The following is a 26,937-nucleotide window of genomic DNA, read 5'->3' as shown; positions in this document are numbered from 1 at the left end:
TCCGTTTCCAGACGCAGTCGTGTGCCAGCGATACCTACTTACCAGCTGGTCACCTACGTATACCTGCGTGTGTCTTCAGTGTCTAGCAGTCCATTCGTACGTTATATCGCGTATTCACTAACTGTATTCCCTCTCTCCTTGCTACAATATATTTGCTCGGCAAGTGTATCGGACCGACTGCAAAATTTCTACGCACACGGACGTAAACACCTATACATCGGTAGCCGACAACAATTATAAGTACCTATCTATAATATCATATACCGCCTGTAGAGGTATGTGTCCGGTCGGACGTGGACAATTTATTAATATTATTACGATTCGCCACGCTCGTACCGATACTGCGTCGATGCAGTCTCCGTCCGATGGCTCCAGCCTGTCGGCACCTGCTTAGATAATAATATATTACGATCAAATTCGTATTTATACCGCCGTGAATTTTAATAATCGTTTTTGAAACAATATTGGTAATCTGACCGTGCAAAACGGTTTTTTGCCTATAGAATCTTTCCAATGCATAAATTTCACAACACCTATTTTTGTTCGATTTATATATATATAGGTCAACTAATATTTTAAATATTAGTTAGGTAAGTTGTTATCAATATTTACTAAAAGTCGTGATTACTTTTTGACATGAAAAATGTAAAGCCGTTCAATGTCAAACGAATAAATAAATATACACGATACTGCGGTTGAAGTCTCCATCCAATGGCTGCGACGCTTCCCGCCTGGAAGTATATATATAACGCGTAATTTAATAATGAACAATTTTTTTTTCAATTTAATTTATAAATAGGTCAACTTATATTTTCAATCCAAATATCTGAAATATAAGTTTTGCTATTCATATATTTTATTAAAAACTGTGGTTACTTTTTTATTATGAAAAATGTAAAACCGTTTTAGCTTTTACGTGAAATATCAACTATAAACTAATAAATATACGATATAGGCTAATAATAATAATAATCTTTGTAATTGAAGCCTTTAATCAAATGAAAAAAAAAATATTTACGATATACTCCTGCTGTTTCCATCCGATGGCCGCTATAATATATTACGATAAAATTTTGAGTTATGCCGCCATGAATTTTAACTAGTTGTTTAATTTTAATTCAAAACAATATAATAATAAAAGTAATATGCCCGTGAAAAACGGTTCTATACATACGTTTATCGTCGAAACCGTACAATAAACGAACAATTTAAATCGATTTACGAATATAGTATAATATTTATACTATACCTTTATAGTCGTATTATTATTATTTTTTATTTTTTTATTAATTGTTTGAAACAATGTGGACATTATATCCACCGTAGTTTGAGGCATCGACTACAAGGAACTTAGCTGGCATATAATATTATTATATGCAGTGTATATGTCAGACCTATTATTCCAGGGGGGGGGGGTATCGTACATCAAGCGGTTAAACCTACCATAAGACTATAGGAGTAAATAAATAAATAATGAAGAAAAGTAAAAATATAATTTTAAGCTCAATTTATTGGTATTAGATAGAACCATAGATACCTACCTACGAATTCATAAAATATAAGTAAAGTGAATACAAAATCTGAAAGAACCCAAAGCAGTTTTGGTTCAGTAACCCGGAAAGCTGAGGAAGCGGTAAAAAGACAATAAAAGGACGTATATTAGCTTTGTATTTATCTTAATATTATGTTTAATAAGTAAATAACTTATGAAGTGTTACGGAATCGCACAAAGACTCAAAAGACTTAGATATAATAATATTATGCATAGGTAACTATTATATTTTCATATTGACAAGATTTTTCTTTAATATATTATACTTATGAACATTACTCTTAGTGTAGTAACTATACAAATCTTGTCCAAAAGTTTAATATTTTGTTTTTTATTTATATAACAATATATTAGTACTAAACTATTACAGAAAAATTTTGATTTTATCACAACCATTTTACACAAGACAAAAGTGCCAAATAATTCGACAAAAAATTATTTTTTTTTTAATTTCTAACTCATGCTCCGATGAATTTCCACGTAGCAAAAAATAAAGATAGATTGTAGGATTCGTTTTATCGCAAACACCAAAGAAAATTATATGCTAACTATATAGAACTAAATAACTGTCATTAAATAGAACTAACCCATCATTTTGGCTCATCAGTTTTACTGCAATGACATCATTGCATCAAGATTTTTCGTACTTTAATATTTGGTATTTATTTTTAAATTATAACAATAACAGTGTTGGAATATTTGCCGCAAGTTTGTATTCATGCGAGAAAGTGCATCGAAATATGTAATTGGCTCTGTTCAGTCACCATCTGACCATTTCCGGTTTGTATATAAGTGTTGACCTTCAGTTTAATAACATTGCAATGTTCACATCAAAATTGCTTTTTTTTTAATTGTTTTGTCAGTAGGTATAGATATAGCTATGAGCATAAGCCATAAACTATAAGTACCTATAAAATAATATGTAACATTATAGTATAATATATTATAATTATTGAGGTATTACCAAAGTTCGTTAAGTTCCGAAAGAAATTGTTAATCACAAATTTTCTGGTTGTAAAATGTCCACTCGCGCATCTTGAATACAAAGTGAAAAACCACTTATACAAGGATAACTAAGTATGTAAAAGTCACATTCGCTATAAACACGACTACATGAGTAGGTCTTTCTGTTACACGTCTTATATATGTATCTTAGAATAATGATGTAGTGTGAATACACTATACATATACGCGGATCTAAGTTTTTTGTTGCTTGGAAAAATCTTTAATTTATTTAAACTGTATGAAAGTAAACACATTTTGGAAAATGTCATACTGCTAATATAGGAAAATATGAACTAAAGATATCACCAAAGTTGAAACAAAATCTGTGTTAATTAACTACTCATATATTGTTTAGATCTAAACAATGATAATTTTTAAATAACATACACTTTTCTTATAATAATGTTATAATTTATAATACATAACAAAAAATGGTTTTTGTATTTTACAAAAATAAAATGTAAGTATTTTATTTTTTCTTATTTGTTAATCAGTATACACTTTAGTCTCTAACTGACTTTTTTGAACTCAACCACCCCGATTACAAACCTTTTTGGGGGTGTCATAATTTAACTTCATTGTTTCAACTATTTTGTATAATACTTCAACGGCGTAATATAATATTAATATAAAAATTATTATTTTATTATTATGTATAAAATATTATTATGTCGTATATAATATATAAAATTGATATTATACTGTGTTGGCTAGTAGGTGTCCGAATAAACATATTACTAAACTGTGCTGGCTATAAATATTATAATTATTAAAATAGGAAGCTGGTGAACACATTGTTTATTATTGACGACGACTGCGCCTATATACACTGTGTAAATGTTTAATCGAATCTAAATAGTTTATTTGTATTGCAAGATGTCGACAGTGAATTTTATTGTTTTAATAATCGTATCCAATAAGTTTTTAACATGTTTAATGTTTGGTTATTATGTAGTGTTCAAAGTAAAGTTATGACGTTTTCAATTAATTGATTTTTTTTCCTTAACTTAAAATAGTTGCCAACGCAGTACTCAATCGATGAGCTTCACATGCGAAGTGATATTCTGTCAACCAATTAAGATGTGTCTGAAGGCCGCAGTTATGCTAAAGGTATAATCGTAGCTAGATTCTGTTTTATTTGCATTAATATTACTTAATGCAGTTACAATTAGTTAAAATGATAGGTGCACTTAGGATGGATTCGATAAGCTAGATTTATTCAAAAACAGCTTTTAGTTAAAAAAATTTTTGGCGAAAAGTTCACGGGCTCGATATATGTTTAAAATGTGTACGTGACTAAATCATACTTTCAAAATCCAATTAATCCTAAGACCACCTATGGTTATTGTAGTAAATATTAAAATTAAGAACTCATAGGCGTTACTTATACTCGATAAACAGTGATTTTTGCTATTTTACTTGTCAAGTTCGGTTGTAATACCAATAATAATGGTTGTGTATATGATAATATAATACGCTAATATAAATATAATAATAAAAAAAGGGGGAAAAAGGGAAAAAAATCATTATACATAATAAACACAATATAATAATGTAAAAAAATAAATGAATAAATTAGGTAACGGATTCGGTAAATTTAATAATTAACAAATCACAATGATATGGGAACGTCTTAAATGTTGTAACTTTGCTATAATCACCGTTCTTTTAAGTACCTACCTCTATTTATTAGGTCCACAGACTCTAAATATTTTAAAAATTTTATCATCTGGCCTACAAAGTATTTGGTAGATACATTAAATATTTGAAATAAATTTTGTTTAAAACTGGTATCGCTCAAATATTTCAGTTTTACCGCTGTTTCCAATAAAAGTGTAAAGTAGAATATAATTTTACCAAAAACCATCCTAATGTTTATAAAAGATTCAATCAAATATTATCTTCAACTCGAAATAATATATTTACAGATAAAATTGTTCTATACAAATTTATCAGTCTTAAAAAAGTTAAAACATATTCGGTGACAAATTATTTTTAAATATCTTTAATCTTTTGATTGTATCATTTACAATTATTTGAGTGTGCGTTAAATTAAACTTGTTTACTTTCGATTTATCTCGCTCTTATTATTACCTATATTAAATGATTGATCACACTATTGTTAAAAAAATATATATTTTTTACTGAATGAAAATTAATAAAAATAGATTTAAAAAAAAATAGTTGAGAAGTACATAGTGACTATATTTTTTTTTAAATATCAAAAAATACATATATATTATAGTACCTATATTTACTTATTTTTAAATTATTAAATTTATCAACAATTTTATTAATTCATACGATATATGATATTCTACATGACTACGTAAATATATACATCAAATAGTCAAACCGACCACTTTATGATATTTATTTGACGAGTTTAATTTTAAATATTCAATTATATTTTGTCGATGGATTCTGCAATTTGGTAAACCGTAGGTAGGTAGCATTTAAAAACTCCGGCTTGAAATAAAATAGCTGAATGTTGAAAGTTCTAAAATTAAAATTAAAAACCTCCGGTGCACTAGTATAGTAACGCCTATGAAGACGTAAGTGTAAATGAAGCGTCAATTTAATTAATTTTAGTTTATCACTATGGGGTTATGAGGTACTTAATCGATTTCTAAATATATTGAAACTGTTCTGATGTTTGTTTATCGACGGTTCACTATTATATTGTTAAATGTTGTTAGTATTAAGAAACACGTCAAAATGTTAAAATTGAAGTTCCTAAAGACGAACACGACGAGGAACTTATTTATTTATTTATTTATTTACGGAAAAAAGAAACTCAATTTACAATATTCCGAACATTAGCAGCAAAAATTAAACGGTTTTAAAATAAATCGTTTTAAACAAAAACTTACCAATTTACAAAATAAAAATGTAGGTACGGCTAAATAAATGAATACACAGTGTAGACATGAATAGTACATAAAATATATCGTCTAAAAAAAGTATACATACATGAACCAGCCATTTTTTATTGAGTTCGATACGGATAATACAATTACAATTAGTGTAATAATTAAAATTTAAAATAATATTATATTATACTATTTACTTATAACGTTATAAGTACTTATACTGATCCTGTAACCGGTAAATATTAATTAAATACGATTTTAATGTATCGTTATTGATTAAATAATAATAGTATCTTTACATATAAAGAAAAACTATATTTAATTAAGCACACTTTAATTAGTTTAGCAAATACTATGATAGGTACCTACTTTTAATCGTGACCAAATTCGTTCTGTTTGCGTTCAAACACAATTAACAGTATACAACTCATAAATTACCGTAACTTACGGTAGGTACATACTATATACCATATACCTGCACCTAACCGATTATTTTTAGTTAGGTACCGTAAAATGAATACAATGTCTGGATGACGATTCGTGTACGCATGTATCATAGGTAATATAGGTATGATACCATAATGAGTAGGTATTTATTCTCACGATTATGCCTAATATAATTCTCATCACGATTCGAGCAAATCATAAGTCGTCCTATTTACCCGTATTCGCGTTTATAAGACAGAATTCTGAATTATAAATGCTTTTAAATAAAAATTACATCAATTTCACTCGTACCTACCTACTGAAATAAAAAATATAATACCCGTGTGTGCTATACCTGTACGTCATAATGTGATGAGATGTGTTTCGACTTGAGTATATTATTATTTATTATATACGCACTGTCATACCGTACGATTTGATGTTTACTATTTGAATAATACAGAACGCCTTGCACTACCTATTCGTGTTTTAAATTCGTTTTAAAAATAGGTGACGAATAATAGTGAAAAATATAATACTGTTAGTTTCGATAACAGTAGATCCTCGAGGAGAATAAAAATTAATTTAAGTCGTGTATTTTTCGAATTATATTCGTGTTTAAAATATCAAAATATGTTTACTTCCAACATAAAAAATCCACATTCAATACCTATAATCTATATAACCACACACGTGTTCCATAACCCTACTGTACCAAAAATCCCTACAGTTCCAAAACCCTACAGTACCACAACCTACAGCTAAATGGTCTCAGTTGTCGAAGCTTAAATAAATAAAAAAATCTATATAATATATATACAAATGAATGTATGTCACCAACCTTATCAATTTTAAATCTTTTATTTTTTTCTAATGACAACATGCATTTTTTCATTTATTATTCCTATAACTCCAAAACAGCAGATTTTTTCGATTACTTCGATGTACAAAAATCAAATTTTAGACTATCTAGTTTATGAATTATATTAAGTATTTAAAGTTTAAATGAGTTGTGACGCTGAGTGGAGTAGTACAGGGGTACCTCGCAAAATGTTGGTCCACTACTCATCTCACCTAAACTTTAAATAGGTACTTCCAAGTTATAACACTATAATAAACTACTTGTACGAAGTTCGATTTTTGCATATCAAAATACTAAAAATAATATTCTGCTTGTTTTTCTTATATTATGTTTAGATACCTCCCCGTGCAAAGAAACAATTGATCGTCGTACTTTATCACACTCGACCAGAGATTATACTATTCACAACGGTAATTAATTTTAAAAAAAACAATTCAATAATATTTCAATCTATGCATAAAAATGAATGTATGTCTATTATGCCTTAAACGGCTGGACCAATTTTAATGAAATTTTTTGTGTGTGTTTGAGTGGTTTCCTGTATGATTTAGATTCGTAATTAAACCCAGTATAGGTCCAACCCGGATAATTGCTCAAACGTGGATTTTGAGATTTAAGAAAGAAATTTTTGTTTATAAATAGTAGCTATTGGTTATAGCTTATAGGAGAAATAATTAGTAAAAATTAGTATTTTTTTTTTATATATATATTAGTTATCCTTTGGTGAATTTAGGCATGCATCAAATCGAATTTTCTCACATTGCCTAACAAGGTCACCGAGTTGCACTCATACGCCCATCAGTTCGAATCAAAATAAAAAAAAATAATAAAACATATTATTCATCTATAGAGTTGGCACTTTTAATGGGCATCGAAGTGCACAGGATCAACTAGTATTATCATAAACATAACGTACATTTTAACTTACAGTTCGACAGCTCCACCTCCACTTGAAAACTATTTCTTGCATTTTTTTTTTAATATTATAGAATATTAGGTAGGTTAGATAGGTATCTAATAACAAACAGATATTCAAAAATATCGAGGGCGAGCGGTAGTCCAAAGCTGTGTCCGTCTTCTTTGTCCTTCATCAGTTAAACCTAGTTAAACATTGAACTATATAAAGTGTGTGGAGATCGCTTCGTTACACGTAAGACGAAGTTGCAGAATATCATTACTACAATACTACCAGATATGACCCCATGAGACTCTTGTCATCATCTCGGCACCTAGCGTTTTTATCTCGTCGACCATCTACCGTAGTTTTGAGTCCATATACGATCCGTCTGACGACTTATCAGACTGAAATTCCACCAAACGGTAGCCTATCGTTCTGATCACTGGCGAGTGAGAACCAAGAAGTAACCAGGATGCACTACACCGTTTATTTGTGCATACCTCGGTAGCACGATTGTACCAACCTTCTGCGAGTCGATTATTACCGCCAGTGCACGCCGCTGGACGATAATTCGGTTGTCGATTCGCACTTTACCTCGCCGAGCTTTATCTTACCGATTTCCACTAGGAGCTAGACAATCGTGTACACCATTGTATACCGGGTACACATTTGTATAGTAAACCCGCAGGTTATGCGTTGCTTGATGCACCACCAAAGTTAATCGTGCGGGCGTCGATAAGTACACCCTGCCAAACAGTGGTACACTAGGATAATACACCACACGTGGTACACTATAGTGGTATGTATACCTTGGTATAACCCACGACTATACCACCCCTATGCTAGTCTTTCGGTACCGTCGTCACTTGGCGATGATTCGGTTGGCAGTCAATCGTCCGTCGTACCAGACACCAGTCAATAGGGACTCCTGACACGTGTTGATGCTCGGACGTCAGAATTACAATTCCCTTCGCCTGGCCCGTGAACGCTGTACTAATTACAGTCCTCTTCGTCTTAGGTTCACCGAAAAGATTTTCATTTCAAATCAAAGACTAAACTACAAATATTTTGCGAAGTAACAAACGAAATTAACCAGCTGTGGGTATGTAAATATTTCTGGGTAGATAAGTCTAATGGTAACTATACGCCTTATAGTACCTTATATAATATTACCATTGACCACTGAATTATAAAGGTGTGCGAAAAGTCTAGAGGCGTGTCACGGTAGGCACGGGTAAGTGTACGTGTTTTTTTAACATATTATTATAACCGTATGAACAAGAAAAATGTATATTATTTTTTTGTAAATAACGCATTATGATAATAATAGTTAGGTACCTATATGCAAGTGTAATATGTATATAAATAAAAAGTGGAATATGTTAAGCTTTTTTAACCTCATAATATCTAGATGGTGTACCTATATTTGAATTTTAATCTAAATAATAAATAATAGCTATGTTGTTGGTGGAATTATTCAACGGCAAATACTGAAAATCCCAAATGAAATTGTTGAAAACCACTGTACAACAAAAAAAACAATTCATCACTGATTAGTCATTATATGTAGATTATAATAATATTGTATGTATATACATACAGGGCCAGTTTAAAGAGGGGACACCAGTGGTGACACACTTTGGGGGAGGAAAAATTATCTCAGATAAAATGAGAACGAAAAATTTAAATTTTGTTTGCATAAAGAATATATTAACCTAAAAAATTATGCGATGAACAAATAACGAAGCTAGGCTACCCTAACCTAACTTGACCTGGCTATTGGTTGTAGGAGAAATAATTGGTAAAAATTGGTATTTTTTTCTATATTGTTGCTCTTGCATTAATCGAAGCATAATCAAAATCAAATCGAATTTTTGCACATTGCCCATGGTGGTGGCCGAGTTCCATTTATATCCGTTCATCAGCGTGTCCGCGATCAAAATAAAAATAAAACATATTATTCATACTTAAAGTTTTTTATATTAAACGGCCAACGAATTGCGTGGGATCAATATTAGTATTATAATAAACTTAACATACAATCTTACGTATAGTTCGACAGTCTTAAAATAAAAGCCTTTAAATAAACAAAAGTAAGCTTTGAAAATAATTTCTTGAATTTGTTTTCAATATTATAGAATGTTCGGTACTGTATCACGTACCTATCAACTATCAAACAGATATTCAAAGAAACCTATCGAGGGCGAGCTAGATCATCTTCTGTGCCCTTCAGTCAAACCTAGTTGGACATAGAACTTTATAGTGTGCGGAGATCGCTATGTATATAACAGGTAAAACGAAGCTGAGTATCATTAACACCTGCAGACATCAGTTCGGCCACTTTGGCCACCATCGTGAACAAAAATCAATGACGGTACCTGACATTCTGACCGCGTCAACCATCAACCGTAGTTTATAGAGTCTATGACCCATCCGACGACGTATCATATACCGGCTTTCCACCGAGCGGTATCCGACCGCTGTCCACTGGGTGCGAGGCAGTCGTGTAAACCATTGTAAGCCGGGTACAAAACTATGGTGAACCAGGTTGGACGTTGGCTGGTGCACCACCAGGTCGACATTGCGGGCGCCAATAGGTACACCGTGTTAAACAGAGGTAACCAGGATACATTGCACGGTGCACCGTTGTGGTAGTATGCCTTGGTAGCACGACTATACCGCCCCTCTGCAATAGTCGCTCGGTACCGTCGCCGCTTGGCGATAATTCGGTCGGTACAGTCCGTCTGATGCGTGGTCGTATGATTCAATAGATTCTTGACACGTGTTGATGCTTAGACGTCAGATTTACAGTTCCCGCACGCAGCGATGGTGGCCAAAGTCGCCTGACCCGTGGCTGTTATACTAATTATAGTCCGCTTCGTTTTAGGTTTGCCGAAAAGAAAAGATTTTAATTTCAAATCAATGGCTAGACTACTTATTTATTTTGGCCAAATGACAAATGAAACCAGCTGCAGGTATGTAATTATTTATGTGTATACTTATTACTCATGAAACCGTACTCTAGTACCTATCTTATATTATAACATGACTGTTTGGATTACTTTTTTCTTTTTGTTGACTGTATAATTAATCTAACTTTGAATCTGAAAAAGTAATTATAGTGTCGTGTCGAGTGTAAAAATTTTAAAAAGTTTAAAAATACTTGGACAGGATAGGTGAATGCATAGAAGGCACCAAGTACCCCTAAACAATTTTAATTACAATTATTTGTCCTCCGCATTTCTTAAACCTGAATTTGATATAATAATTTGCAAATTTTCATGATTTCGATCATAATATCACTCCAAATAGTTCTAAAAAAAAAAGTAAAAGATATATATCCTAAATATTTAGAAATGTTTTTATAAAAACTTATTAGGAACCTTGTATTAAATTGTTAAGCTTACTGATTAGCAAACATTTTTAGATTTATTTAAAATTTATACAATTTAATTACAAATAAAATAATATATATATATAGTACCATATATAATAGTACTATATATATATACTACTGTAACCTATATTTTATATATTTTAGTTTACAATTATAATATTATTCATGTAATCTTCCGTATAATCTTATGTGCGTGTAACCTACACTAATACTGTTACCAAACTTTAAAAATGTTAATTTAATGTAATAGACGATCGGTTATTTTATTGTCGCTGTGGCTGTGCATTCTATACATATGATGCGTATTGTTCTGTTTTTATTGTATTATTGTGTACCTACGTATTTGATTCTTAATTGGAAGAACATTATTTATTATTAGGTAAGTTTATTTAGTTAAAATTATTTAGTGAAACAAGTGATACCACCACTATATTATACTACGGTAAAAAAAAAATGTTTTGAAAATGGGTGCCATAAATGTTTGGCAATCTTGTATGTCTATATTACTATAATATAATATTTACTTTGGAAGCATATCATGAGTTGTCGCACTCATTTTTTTTTTAATTTTTTAACCTCCATAAATTTTTTATCATTTCAGTATGTGCATCAAATACCAACAAGCGTACCGTAAATGCTAGTAGATGCAATAAGATGGCCGAATTTTTTACCAGGGGCCCAAAATTTCTAAATATTTACGGCCCTGTAAGCATAGGTATACCTATTTGCACAATGTATAAGAATAAATGATTAATCGCTGTACTTACGGGTATTATAAGTTTCTAAACTTCCATCCAGAGGATTACATATTTCTGCGCAAAGATTTTTTGGCACCAACCGGTACTTAAACGTCCCGCTTATCTGTGATACCGCCACTCTGCCGTCGTAGTACGTATTGATCTAAATATAATTTATAATGTATTTTATTTGAAAAGAGTGTTGACGTTTCGATTGTTGAATAATGAATATCGTATACTTTTTTATAGTGAACAGTTTTATAATTGGACGACATGATTGTCCACGTTTCGGATGAAATGCTCAAAAACGAATCTGGTCTGTATAAAGCACGCATTAGTTTTCCTTGGATGTCATCACAGTTTCGCCTTGAAAACAATATTGGGAATATACTCTAGGTGTAAAATTGTTCGACACATATGAGTTAAGTCCCCGATTATTTTAGGTGAGTACTGGCGGAGTACTGAGCACGGAAGTTGGTAAACTGGGGCGTCGCCGTTTTCGGCCAAAATAAACACTTCCCTTTTCGGCCAGTGTCACTTTTCAGACAAAACTTACTGTTCCCTTTTCGGCCAGTACAGTTTTCTTTAAAATTTACAATTATAACAACTGAACTTGACAATTTTTATACATAATAAAATATGATTTTAGACAACATTTTGGAATTACTCCATATACTATTAGGTATAGTATTATACTACATTACTAGTGATATAAGTAATTCATTTCCATTTAAGAAATTTCTAAATTTGTTAAATATGTTGAGGTAAAATAGCAATACTGCGAATGTTATACTACCGCGCAAATATTAAATATTATGTATATGTCAACCTCTGTAATTATTAACCATGTTCGAAAACAAAACATTTAGATTAATATAAAATGAGTACAGTATAGTTTTAGTGTTATTAAATATACCTACTTCAAAATTCAATGAATATTTTTGTCTTACAAACCATACATAAAAAAAAATTAATTTTTCTGAAATTGTACAACATTATATAATACAATACTCTATTGCCTATATAGAGTCTATATAGGTAGATACTATACTTTGGACACATCGTTATAACTGATTGGGTGTCGTTTTGCATTATATTATATCTAACAAGGAACAACACCGATTTATCTTTATTTCCAAAAACCGACTATGGACGAAATTAAAGAAGACTAATCGAAGACTATAAAAATAGTAAAAACAAAATATTATTTATCAACAATAATTTTAAAAAACGAAAATTTCTCATAGTGAACTAAAAAAGAGTCAAAAATATTTTAAAAATTGTATCATGTATGACAAATATTTAGTAAACAATTCATGTATATCTACAGTTGTTTTTCTTAGAGTTTCTCCAAAAACTAAAATTAATTTAGTTAAAAAATGAAATACCCGGTTTTCTTTATTTCCTTTATTTTTTTGTTTTTCAAGACGATCTTCAAACTATTGGACAATTTTCAATTTGACCTCTTTAATGCAATATACACCAATTATATTCGCTTTCCCATCACAAATTTAGTTAAGTTCAAAATCAAAGCATTATTTCGACTACTTATCGTGTAGGTACACAGATTCAAAAAAAAAAATGAAACGCACACATCATTATAAAAAATCAATACATTTATAGAATCTAAAATCAGGGACTTAACAGTGTAATAGCCAATAGGTATCTAAATTAATTTGGAAATCAGAACCAAATGTAAATGTAAATGTAGCCGAATTGTTATTTTATCGTTATATTAACACACCACGGTTTCGTTGAAATATTCAAACTTTACTTATTAACCTGACTTATTAAATGTATGTATGTATGTATGTATGTATGTATGTATGTATGTATGTATGTATGTATGTATGTATAGAGATATGTTATGATTAAGTATAGGTATGCACTTTAATGTCCCTCACCTGAAGATTTGGTCTGGCTACAGGTTACGGCCTTGTGTACAAAGTAATATGAATTGCAGGTAACCAAAACTAAACCAACTATACTAACCAATGCATAAACCATCCGTACTTCGTTTTGATTGCTCGAAGGGGATCGATTTTCAAGTTGGATTCATAATCGCAAGGTAAGAGGTCTCCGGTTAAAAGAACCTTAATAAACAAAAAAATGATAGTTATAATGTTTAAGAGTTCGCACACTTAAATGATAATGCCTACAGACGAAAAATCTTCAACAGTGACGTTGGTTTTAACAGCGCTTTGGTATACAACTGGCCAATTGAGATCTGCGTACGATTCTAAAATATCCTCGGGTCTGAGGACAACGTCCACTCGATCGATGATTTCACATGACTAAATAAATTAACAAACATACACTAGATTTGCACAAACTATTATGGTCGTATATATGCATATAAATGTAGGATATGTAAGTGGTATACCAATATAGGTAGGTACTTAGAACGAAGTATTGAAAAGATACTTTTTAAAAGTATCCAAGTACAGACACAGATACATATTTTGAAAATTACTTAAAATACATATTTTTATACTCTGTAAAAAAAGTATTTAAAGATATTTTCAAATTGTTTATAAAATATGTTTTTTTTTTTATAAATCACCTGAACCGATTCACATGCGTTTTACATTTATTGTATAGATGATTTTACACTGTATCGTTTGGTGAACCTAACTATTAAATATTCATCTGTTTTCTTTGTCGAAGTATTTAAATTGTTGTCTAAGTAATGAGTATAATTCACAGTTAAAAATTTATATTATTATATAGGTAGATACGTATTAAAAATTTTTTTTTATTTTACGTGAGTAAAATTAAATTAGAAAATATATAAAGAAATAAAATTTAAAAAAATAAGTATTTGAAAATTAGTATCTGATTTTAATTGATACAGATACTTTTCAAAAGTATTTAAAATAATTTGTCAAAATACTTTTTTCAAAAGTACTTACTTAAAAAACGTATTTGAATACTTTCACTCAAATACTTTTACGTACCCAAGTAAGAGTGTATAACACAGAGTGAATGTGTGTAAGCTATAAGTATTATATTATTATGATATGTACTCACATAACAATCCGATTCAATAAGTTTGCGTTCTGGTATTTTTTTATACATTAAACACGAATCGTGAAGTAAATTTTTGAAACTTTTCAGGTCTATTAACTAAAAAGAATTAAAATAACTTATTACTATAAATACTATTCTTTTTAATTATTTTTAAATATGTACAAACAAAAATAACCTAATGTACAAACTAAAAATAATTATTTGATAAGCACTATAGAGTATATAGACACTGTATTATATAGACATTGTATAGACATTGCATTATTTTGGGTGGTGATAATAAACTTGAAGCATTGATTAATTTGTAAAATACTCAGACAGAACTCAGTAAAAAAATGCTAAAAAAATATCTGGTAAAAATACTTAAATACACGGGACAAATAAATTACAAAATATTAGGTACTGAATATTGTTACCTGCATTGCTATTAGTTTAAAGATGGCGCGAACATATTGATTGATGGTATAATTTTGCAATGCCACGGATACAATAAGTAAGACCGCTGCACTCAAAATCCACAACGTTTTATACTTTTTTATGACTCTTCTGTACGCGTTACCGGAAGAACACTTAGGATCTACACGTTCTGTTAAAGTCGTGTACATTTTGTTAATTTCACTAAGGATGTATTCGCAAAATGTAAGTTCTTAGGTACGTATCTATAATAAAAAAATATAAAATAAAAATAAAATAAAATAAAAACTTTACTGTCCGTTGAACTCTTACAAAAGTATAAACGTGAACAAGGTAAGTTAATTTATTAATATTACTGCAGTTTGTGAATTTATGTATAAAAAAAACGTTCTCTATATTATTATGCTCCCCGATGACGGTTTTTACAAAGGAGAGCTCGTTGGATGCTAGTGACGTTTTTTCACCACACGCCCCGATGAGATACTCGTATCTGACGTTCTATGTTTGCTCAGTTATTATACCACTTTTCCTGATTCACTGATCCGGATAATTGAATTATAAGCTCGTTTCCGCTTGGAAAACACCATAAAAAGCTAATCTACCAGCTACGAACACCGATTGAAAATCGAAATACATATTATTGGGAAGATATTATGATGAAATATCATATGCGGGGTGATTCACGCGTCACGCCTCACCCAGCATGCTAGTTGCGGGTGCGCTGTTGTAAATAAATAATAATACAACAGTTTTATATTTATTTGTTTATTCAAATTTTTTTCTATTTTTATCTTATCGGAGGTCATGGATGAATACCATTCCTCTGTAATGTTATTATCTACGTTTTAGACTATTTTTGAAGTGTTCCAGTCCACTTTATTGCAGACAATCGACGAAGTACTTATAGTGTTGTCACTAAAATACAACACGAGCTATTCCGTGTACCTACGCCAAACACAAAAGACGTCGTTCGGTGTACTCGTCGTTCGTTGTACCTGACTTATTATCTTGTAATTATTATTTTTGTGTTCTAATAAGAACAAAAATATGTATGTTTGTATGTATTGTTTTATATCACTATGCAATATATAATATATACATTTAAATTTTTTTTATATGTTTTTTTATTATTTGTATACGTTTTTGGTACGTACTAATAATTGATATTATTTATACAATGTCTTAGGTTGGATCATATGACAGTTGAGCAAATTCAAAGTTTACTGCAAGACATTTCAACTGAAATAGACTGTGTAGATGACCAAGACAGTGATAGTGATCTAAGCATCGAAGATGTGGAGGTAAGTGACCACGAATGTAATTCTGAACAAGATTGTTCAGACAATGAATCAGATCTAGAGACTAGTTTGGGGGACAGTACATTCTATATAGGAAAGGATAAAATAACTAAATGGCAACAAAAAGAGTTTACAACTTCAAAAATTAGGCAACTTAGTATTATAAACGTGGTTCTCAGTCCAAAGAAGTGTGGTAGAAATATCGTTAGTGAGATAGATGCATTTCTAAAAATAATTGATTTTTACATGATTGACGAAATTTTAACGTGCACTAATATGTATATTAGTAATATGAGACAACGAGTTCAATACTCTAGACCCCGAGACTGCTTAGATACTTCAAGGTGTGAAATACTAGCTTATTTTGGACTTTTATTTTTGATTGGTATAAAGAAAGCTCATCATGCTAATGTAAAAGAATTATGGGTCAGCGGATGGTTCTGGTATAGCAATAACTAGGGCCACTATGAACTACAAAAGATTTTTGTTTTTGAGTGGCTGCCTCAGATTTGACGATCGCGAAACTAGAGCTGAAAGACGGGCGATTGATAAACTGGCTCCTATTCGTACTACGTTTGACCTTTTCTTGAAAAATATCAATCAGAATTATAATTTGAGTGAATATACTACTATTGACAAAATGTTACACCCATTTCGTGGTCGGTGTCGATGGATACAGTATATCCCAAGTAAACTGGCCAAATATGGCATCAAAATATTTGCATTATGTGATGCAAAAACATTTTACACGAGCAAAATATAGATTTATGTTGGAAATAACCTGGTTCGTACGAGGTTTCTAATTCACCAATTTATATCGTGAAACGATTAGTAACACCCATCGAAAACTCTAAACGAAATCTTACCACTGACAACTGGTAGACCAGTATTCCACTTGCAGATTACTTATTACAAAAAATATTAGTGTAACTGGAACTTTGAAAAAAAACAAGCGAGAAATACCTACAGAATTTTTCCCAGATAAAAAAAAGAAGTTGGTTCGAGCGTGTTCGGGTTTCAAAAAAATAAAACATTAGTGTCGTAATACGTACCTCGAAAAAGCAAGGCAGTCATTTTGCTTTCAACTATGCACCATAATTCAAAAATTGATGTAGAAACTCGTAAACCAGAAATAATTATGGAGTACCAAAGGTGGAGTTGATACAGTAGATAAAATGTTTTTCTCTTATAAATATCTTCATATTAATATTTTTTGTTCAACATATTTATCCTTAAAATCAGTTGAAATAGTCAAAGATTAACATACACTATTGATCACTGATTCCTTCAATTTTTACCAACCAGAGTCTGTAGTTTGTGCTTCTACTTTTTCTGATTAATTAACTTTAAAAGTAACCTTTGTTAGTTAAACTTGTAGCCTTTCGGGTAGTAGGCTACAATGCAAAACAAGTTAAATAAATTGACTGGACCGACGTGGACAGTGTCTGACTGGACACTGATCACAAGTATGTATAGTGGCTAGTAATAATAGGCAATATACATCATTTTAAATTTTAATTATTCTAAGTTATGTTTTCTTGAATGCTTTCCACAATTCGCTACATACACCCATCAATGTCAACGAAACTTATAGGCGGAATCTTACTGGCACTTTCACTGGCCGTCCAGATCTGGTAATTATGGTGGGTAATTCTTATGTCCGTGATGATTGTTATTGCTGTTGCTGTGAAGTTGGCTGTTGGGGTTTCTATTGTTCTGGTCGATGTTGTGGTTGTACTTGTGTAAGTATCTTTTATAGGCAGATTTTAAACGATTAATTGGTACACGCTTTGAGCTATTAGATGTCAATTCTCATTTTGATCCTACATTGTGATCCTAAAGATTCGAGCAGAAATAGCTTTCATCTTTACTACATTATAAATTCGTAATTCTTTAATACTCAAAAGTCATTGAATGGACTGTTCATAAAAACACAAAAATAAAGAAATATAATTTGTTTGAATTTCATCATATTCAGTTAGTATAAGTTTTTTATCTTGCAATAATGAAAATACCAACCTTGATGTGTACTCTCCAGAAATACTAATCCAAAACAATTTATTTGGTTAATTTCATAATCTATTATCGTTATCAATTTATCATATTAAATACCTATTAGTTCATGATTTTTATTATAACTTAACTTACTTAAGTCTTAAATACATATTATTAACTTATTGACATAGTACCTCCCTACTTTATCAAGTACCAGTTTATCATGTGAATATTACATTTATAAACATTTGTTTAAATAAATCTATTGGCTAATACGTTTTTTAAAAAACAAATGCATTAATTAATTTACAATTTTATATACATTAATTTTTTTTTGAAATACTTCATACCTAATTTTATTAACTAACCCTTTTATTTGAATTGTATATATTCACTGCTTTGTTATTTTTTTATTTGTTAGAGGAAATCTAAATAATAAAAGAAAATATACCTAAACATTTTATTTAAACAAGCATCTTTCTAAATGATACTTAAAAAAAAAAAAACACCATTATTTACAACTATTTTACTGTGCACTGCCAAACACAGCAAAAATACACTATTTTACCTAATTCCATAAAGAATAAGCAACACATACCACAACATAACAATACAAATACTGAAATTGCTTTCTAATAAAGCTTATTATTGTGTATCATCTGTATAGTAATAATATGTAAAATTTATCAATCAGTATATATATATATATCCTTAATATGATATTAAAATAGATATTATAATAAGATATTATAACTAGAGTTATTTATTTAGATCTTGCATAATCAACATTTTCATTTGTCTTACTTTATTATGTTGTAATATGACATAAACTTTTATTTTTATTTTGGGTGCATAGCAAAATCTTGAAATTTAAAACATTTATCGTCGATATCTTGAACCAATATTTGCAAGAATGGCAAAATCTCGAATAAAAAATTCCGACAAAATATTGAATATGCAAACCGTTGAATAACAAAATCTTGAATAGCATAATCTTGAATTAATAATTCTGACAAAATATTGAATACGCAAACCATTGAATAGCAAAATCTTGAACAGCAAAATCTTGAATTAATAATCTGACCAAATTTTGAAGGGACGCCATTTATACGGTTGAATGTCAAATAGTTGAACCTCAAAATCTTGAACGTTACAACCTTGAATTTCAAAATCTTGAACAAAAAAGTCTAATTCGAAAATTCGAAGATTTTGCTATTCAATGGTTTGCGTATTCAATATTTTGTCGGAATTATTAATTCAAGATTATGCTATTCAAGATTTTACTATTCAACGGTTTGCATATTCAATATTTAATCGGAATTATTTATTCAAGATTTTGCCGTTCTTGGAAATATTGTTGTCCAGATATCGACGTTCAATGTCTTGAAATTCAAGATTTTGAAGGCCTCCCAATTGTTTGAGTAACGGTGACGGTGATCAAGGCGATGGCACCGAACAATACGACAAATCTGAACTCAAAAGAGCACTGCGCTCAAATGATCAGAGTCTATGGCAATATTGGATCTATTCCTGAGTTTCATATCAGCGGTGAGTGGACAATATATCAAGAAAGACTTAGGTTAGGTTAGGTTTACAGTATTTTATGGCGAACATGATAGAGGAAAACAGGCAAGTAGCAGTTTTGTTAACCACCATTGGTGACCAAGCATATAAAATAATTAGGGACTTATGTGACCCAGAGATGCCGTCAAAAAAATCGTATAAAGAATTAATAGCAATGCTTAAAGACCAGTTCTCTCCACGTAGTTCAGTATTTAGAAACCGGAATGAATTTTATAAGTTATCACAAAACAATGGTGAAACAATTAATGAATGGTACATCAAAATCAAAAATAGTGCCATTTCTTGCAAATTTGGAGGAATGCTTGACAGCATCCTGAGAGACAAATTCATTTCTGGTATGTTAAATGGGCCAGTTTTAGACAGGTTATGTGAAGAGGAACACACTAGAACTATAAATGAAATACTAGACGTTGCTTTAAAAAAAGAAGCCAGCATGAAACAGATAGCGGTCGCTGCAGATATCAACGAGTTCAAGGTGACCAACGGATATCCAGTGCATAAGAAAGAGTCAAAGGGTCAAGGCGATCATCAACATCGAAACAAGAACAAGCCAAACAGTTGCTTCACATGTGGTAAAAGTAACCATAGTTATAACGTTTGTAGATATAAATCATATAAATGTAAGATTTGTAACACGGTAGGGCATTTAGCTATAGTATGCAAAAAAAAAAAATGACAAATAAACATTCTAAATTGACTAAAAGTAATGCTTATTTAGAAGCAATAGACGGTAATAGTGCTGATAGCTCAATATAAATGTTCAATATTTGTGTCAAAAGTACAGTAGAACCTATTCTAGTTGACGTTAAAATCAATGGTACTATGGTCAATATGGAACTGGACTCTGGTGCTCCAGTATCTATTTTGCCAGAGAAAGTGTATCTTGATGTAGTTAATACTTGTCCAATCGAACCAACTAAAGTAAGGTTAAAAATGTACAATGGTTTAATAATAGAACCAGTGGGTGAAATTAATGTCAAAATTGAAATCAATAATATTGAGCATGAGGCCAAGTTAGTTATTGTCAAAAGTGAAAATAGACCATTGTTGGGCAGAGATCTAGTGAAGTTATTTAATATGGAAGTATTGAATATCAACAAGTTTGAGAAACTGAGTGAAAAGGATGAAGTTGAAAACAAAAGACTAAATGAGTTAATAAAAAAATACAAAGAATTATTTTTGAACAAAAGTGGGTTGTATAAATATGAACAAGTTGAAATCAAAGTTAAGGACAACGCAAGGCCAATATTTTGCGAACCCAGGGCAGTGCCTTACTTTTTAAAAATAAAAGTAAATAATGAGTTAGAGAGACTCATTCATGAAGGAGTTATAAAAAAAGTTGAAAATAGTCAATGGGGAACGCCATTAGTTCCAGTACTTAAGCTAGATGGGAACATCCGCATTTGTGCTGATTATAGTCACAGTAAATAAACATATTGAAGAGTATAAGCACCCACTACCCAGAGTAGAGGAGTTATTTAATGCATTAAGGGGAGGTAAATATTTCACAAAATTGGATTTCTTGAATGCATATAATCAAATACCACTCAATGAAGAAACTCAATTCCTATTAGCATGGAGTACAAATAAGGGCATTTTTATACCAACAAGATTGCCATTTGGAACAAAACCTGCCAGCAGCATTTTCCAACACATAGTCGAAAAAGTGTTACAAGGATTAAAAGGGGTTATTAATTCCCATGATGATATAGTAGTTACAGGTGAAACGGATGAAGAACACTTAAGTAATTTAGAAGAAGTCTTCACACGCCTTTCTCAAGCTGGACTGAGATTAAAGTTGAGTAAGTGTAACTTTTTTCAGAAGCAAATAAAATATTTAGGCCACATTGTAGATGCTAATGGTATACAAAAAGATCCTGATAGAATAAAAGCAATTGTAGAAGTACCGAAACCAAAAAATGTTACTGAAGTAAGAGCATTTATTGGAATGATTAATTTCTATGGTAAATTTATAAATCAATTAGCTAACATTTTGGAACCACTATATAAATTATTAAGAAAAGAAGTCAAATTTGTATGGTCAGAAAAATATGATATAGCCTTTAATAAGTGCAAAGAAGCAATATTATCTAATAATGTATTGACACATTAAGACATGATGTTACCTATCAAAGTATACTGTGATGATTCTCAGACTAGCATAGGAGCGGTACTATTACAGCAAGATGATCAGGGAAAAGAGAGACCAGTAAGCTTCATTTCTAGAACATTGAAAGAAACTGAAAGACGATTTCTGTTATCCATAGAGAAGCTTTAGCTCTATATCGGAGTGTGAACAAGTTTTCACAGTATTTATTGGGTAGAAAATTCACATTGGTATCTGATCATAAACCTTTATTGGCTTTGTTTGGTGATAAGAAAGGAATACTTTTAACAGCAGCAGGCAGATTACAACGTTGGGCTGTATATTTATAAGAATTTGATTACAAATTTGAATATATCAACAGAGAGAAAAATGGTGCAGCTGATGGTTTATCAAGATTATCAATCGAGGATTTCAACAATGACACTGTGGTCTGTGATAGACAGTGAGTACATAAATTTCATAGATAGTCAACATACACCAATTGATGTGCAAAAAGTGAGTAAAGAAACAATGTATGATCCTATTTTGAGTAAAGTATTTTTGTACATTAATTCAAGATAGCCTAGTACTGTTGACGATGAATTAAAACCATACTTTCAACGTCAAAACGAACTATCAATTGAACACAATACAATAATGTGGGTTATCGTGTAATCATACCAAGCAAAGTAAGACAAGATTTACTTCATGAAATTCATGTGTCACATATGGGTATATCAAAAACAAAATCATTAGCAAGAGCCTATTTTTGGTGGCCAAAATTAGATGAGAACATTGAACAGATGATGAAAGCCTGTGATGTGTGCATGACGTTAAGGCATAATCCTCCTATCAGTAAAATTATTAATTGGCCAGGAGCAAGCAAACCATATGAGATAGTTCACATAGATTTTCTTGGTCTTATTCACACTAAAACATATTTAATAATTACAGATGCATATTCAAAATGGCCTGAATTCTTTGAGATGACAACTACAGATTCAACTAAGACATTAGAGAAGCTAAGAGAAACCTTAGCACGTTTTGGTTTACCTTAATATTTAGTGTCTGACAATGGTGCACAAATAGTATCTGAAGAATTCAATAACTTCTGTAAGTTAAACAAGATAAAGCATTTAACATCTCCTCCATATCATCCTGCAACTAATGGTGCTGTAGAAAACGCGGTCAAATCATTTAAGTCAGCAATGTTTAAAGTTTTAAAAGACAAAAAAAATACCAATATTTCAATGTCAACCTTAATATTGTTCGAACCATAATAGATAAAAGGTGCCAAACAATTTAACTAGGATTAAATCCGAAACAACACACATGCGCCGCCGTTGTGTGCTATCTGCAAATCATCGTTACGTTGTATCGATGGCCGTTTTTCATGTCTGTCCATTGGTGTCGTTTTCTTTTGGTGAGATACCGACCGGCGACCGTCTGCGTATCATTATATCGTTTTTACTTGGAAGAACCGTGTGTGTGTCAATGTCACGGGTGTTTTTTCTTCCTATGTATTGCCGTAGTCGTTCGATGTTTTTTCGCTCCCGGTGATCGTGATCGACGTATTAGTCCGCGTCATCTTCCGCCTCATTGTTGTAGATTCTCACATGCTCGGCAAATTTGGCGTACCGGTACCATACGCTTGTGGTGTCGCCATCGTTTGTTGCGCTCCGTCGTATTACCTTCGCCGCATTGTACTTATTATTGTTATATGCTCGGCGAATTGGCATACGCGTTATTGGACACCCGTTGTGGCTCCTCTGAGTTTTGGTAATGTCGTCGAAGTCGTCCGCCGTATAACGCGTGGGTAAAATTTGTGTTGGCTTACACGTCGCATGGGACAACTACACCGCCATCAGATTGGACCAAGACGTTACCAGGTCAGACGTATCATATCCGTTATTTGTATCATTTATCATTTATCGATTGTTGTTGTCAACGTCGTATTTAGTATATATTATTATATTGTTATTGTTAGTATCACGGTGTGTGATAACTTATTATTATTATTATTATTATTATTCACTGTGGTAGGACTAACATAGTTACTAAGATCGCCTTGAAATAATTACTTCACAAATTATATAAAAAAAACAATAAATCTTACAGTCCACTATATTATATTCCATGAATTGTTTTTATTATAATAATTAGATAGCACCCAGCCAAAACAAAGCCGAGTTATTAATCGTATTCACTTGAATCTAATTTCGCGACTTAACAAATATCAAGATATTTATTCATGTACAGAAATACACCACATTAGACTACTAATGGTTCATCATCGAAATTAATGTTTGGTAGAGTGATAAGAACCAGACTAGATTTTTTAAGAACACACAGGTATAGGCAGACTCAACTGGAAAATAAGAAAGGAAGGACACAGTTACATAAAGTAGGTGATACGGTATATACCAAAGACTACAGAAACAGTAAATCACCAACATGGATAAAAGGAATAATAAATTTTAGAAGTACTGGGTGAAAGAACATATGTTAAAATAGAGGAAGGTTTATTATGGAAAAGACATTTGGACCAAGTAATTTCAGCTTATGCCGAGCTTGACAGTGAGAACACAGAAAAGCAAGAAGAGGAAAGCGTAGAGCTAACTAGTTGCAACACAAGAACTAAACAATATAGGTACACCTTTAGCTATCGGGAAACCGAAAAGGATGATCAAACCAATTGATAAATTGAACTTGTAAAAATAAGTATAAAATGTAATCTTTTTTTATTGAATTATTTTTCTTTTAAAATTCAATTTTTATAATTTATAATCAAAAAAATTAAGTATATACTCAAAAAAGGAGTACTGTAATATATTGGTATGCAGGCAACACTGCTCTGCATCTAACCTAAATCGTAACTTAGTAAAAAAATAAATAATCTGTCGTTAGTTCGTTACGATCAAAGAAAAGCATGTGCCCCTTTTCTTTCTATATAAGTAAATGTTCATAATATATGGTAATAATAATATACTTTTATGAGATATATTACAGCGGCAATTTTTTTTTTATATGTGATCGTGGAGGAAAAATTATACATTTATACTGCACTGATGCTTTTCTTGACGTCTCCCTTTTGATTGAGTCTGGCACTCATGCTTCCTCTATAAATTAAAACATATCCTTCCAAGCCACCATTATTTGATCCTCAAATCCTATTTCGAAGATCGGTTCTTTTCCGTACGTATAGGCTCTTACTCTTTCTCATTTTCTTCTCCTATTGAAATAAAAGCAGGCATACCACAAGGTGCAGTAATTGCCGCTCTACTCTTCAATCTCTACATGGCTGATCAGTCTACCTCACCCCATACTTGAGTCGGCGACTTCGCTGATAACAAAACCATATTAACAACCAGCCCAGATTCTGTCTTAGCCTCCTCTTACATACAAGATCATCTCATCTCCCTTGAATCGTGGTACAAAATATGGGGAGTAAAAATGAATGAAACCAAATCCACCCAAAGTACCTTTGCACTTCGCCATGGAATATGCCCAACAGTTTATCTCAATAATCAACCGCTTCCTCCTGCCAGTGTTTTTACGATGCCTCGGCATCCTTATTAACCATCGTCTCACCTGGAAATGTCACATAATAAACAAAACCCGTACACTTCATGACCGCTTCCAACCACTTCTAACATCTAAGCGCATGTAGATAGCTCTCCAATAAGCTCCTACTCTACAAACTCCTTCTCAGGCCCATTTGGACTTATGGGGTCCAACTATGGAGAGCTGCCAAGACTTCTAATATCAACCGCATTCAAAGATTCCAATCTAAAACCCTACGTTCAATTCTAAAAGCGCCATTCTATGTCTCTAACCACACCCTCCATCCTGATCTCGAACTACCATTTGCCTCTGAACTAGCAAAACCCTACAACCCCTACTATACAAACGTTTCAATAACCACCTAGCACACCATAAAAATCTCCTAATTTCCCATCTATCATCGGCTTCTATCCGATTCTCGGGCAACCCGATTATAGTACAGCCAGCGAAAAGTGAGCAGCGACCGTTACGATCCTAGTGGTCTATTTTAGCGTAACCAGGGGTTCTTCGTTTGAAACTATTGGCGCGCTATTGAAAAAGTCAGCCGACATTTTTCACGCGTGTCCCTACATTATATTTTACGAGTCTCTTAAATAAAGCACAGACTCTATGATAAGGATCCACGACCAAATCAGTATGACCACTATTTGGCCATACAATTTTATCACCCGTAATACGAATAAAGTCACATTGATCATCGAATGCGCGCCAACAATATGATCCTTTTGAATTATATAAAACATAATATATATAAAAATATTGATAGCAATGCATGAAAAAACTAACTACCCGGGCTCAAAATCGTCCATGAAAGTTTTTTTAAAAAATTTAGATTTTAAATACAAAAAGAGCAATGATGAGCGTACATTTTTAATGGAGCGAAATGATATTGTTGCTTCTCGAGTAAATTTTTTAAGAAAAATGAAGGAGTTTCCACGTATCAACGTTTCAAGACCAGTTGTTTACCTGGATGAGACGTGGGTAAACTAAAACCATACCCGTGGGTACATTTGGCAAAATGTAGATAATACTGAAGGACTCAAGGTGCCCATAGGGAAAGGCGGTAGACTCATTGTCAGTGTTGCCATGTTAGCTGATTTAAGGCCAAATCTAGCCTTTTTTGATCTGATCTAGCTGATGAATTATTTGATCTAGCTCCTGGCCTTTTTCCTAGCTATTTATCATTTTTAACTAGCTTATTTCTGGCTTTTTTTTT

At 31.5% G+C, this 26,937-nt stretch overlaps 2 protein-coding genes across 2 annotated transcripts; one reads left to right on the top strand and one right to left on the bottom strand.

Annotated features, from left to right (window-relative positions):
- Nucleotides 1-8,918: 8,918 nt before the first annotated feature.
- Nucleotides 8,919-15,692, bottom strand: LOC111035538. The gene is made up of 8 exons (XM_022317189.1): nt 15,507-15,692; nt 15,197-15,439; nt 14,781-14,876; nt 13,910-14,044; nt 13,743-13,843; nt 11,990-12,116; nt 11,781-11,913; nt 8,919-9,138 (listed from the first exon to the last, which is right to left on the bottom strand). The coding sequence occupies exons 2-8, from the start codon at nt 15,383-15,385 to the stop codon at nt 9,050-9,052; spliced, it is 870 nt and encodes a 289-aa protein (XP_022172881.1). The 5' UTR covers nt 15,386-15,439; nt 15,507-15,692; the 3' UTR covers nt 8,919-9,049.
- A 7,193-nt stretch (nt 15,693-22,885) lies between these two features.
- LOC111035548 (uncharacterized protein K02A2.6-like) lies at nt 22,886-23,215 on the top strand. The gene has a single exon (XM_022317202.1). The coding sequence runs from the start codon at nt 22,886-22,888 to the stop codon at nt 23,213-23,215; it is 330 nt and encodes a 109-aa protein (XP_022172894.1).
- The last annotated feature ends 3,722 nt before the right edge of the window (nt 23,216-26,937 follow it).

Source organism: Myzus persicae, unplaced genomic scaffold (genome assembly GCF_001856785.1).
Source record: "Myzus persicae strain clone G006 unplaced genomic scaffold, MPER_G0061.0, whole genome shotgun sequence".
Taxonomy (NCBI): domain Eukaryota; kingdom Metazoa; phylum Arthropoda; class Insecta; order Hemiptera; family Aphididae; genus Myzus; species Myzus persicae.
The sequence above is the reverse complement of the archived record's forward strand: the minus strand, read 5'-3'. Positions and strand labels throughout refer to the sequence as shown.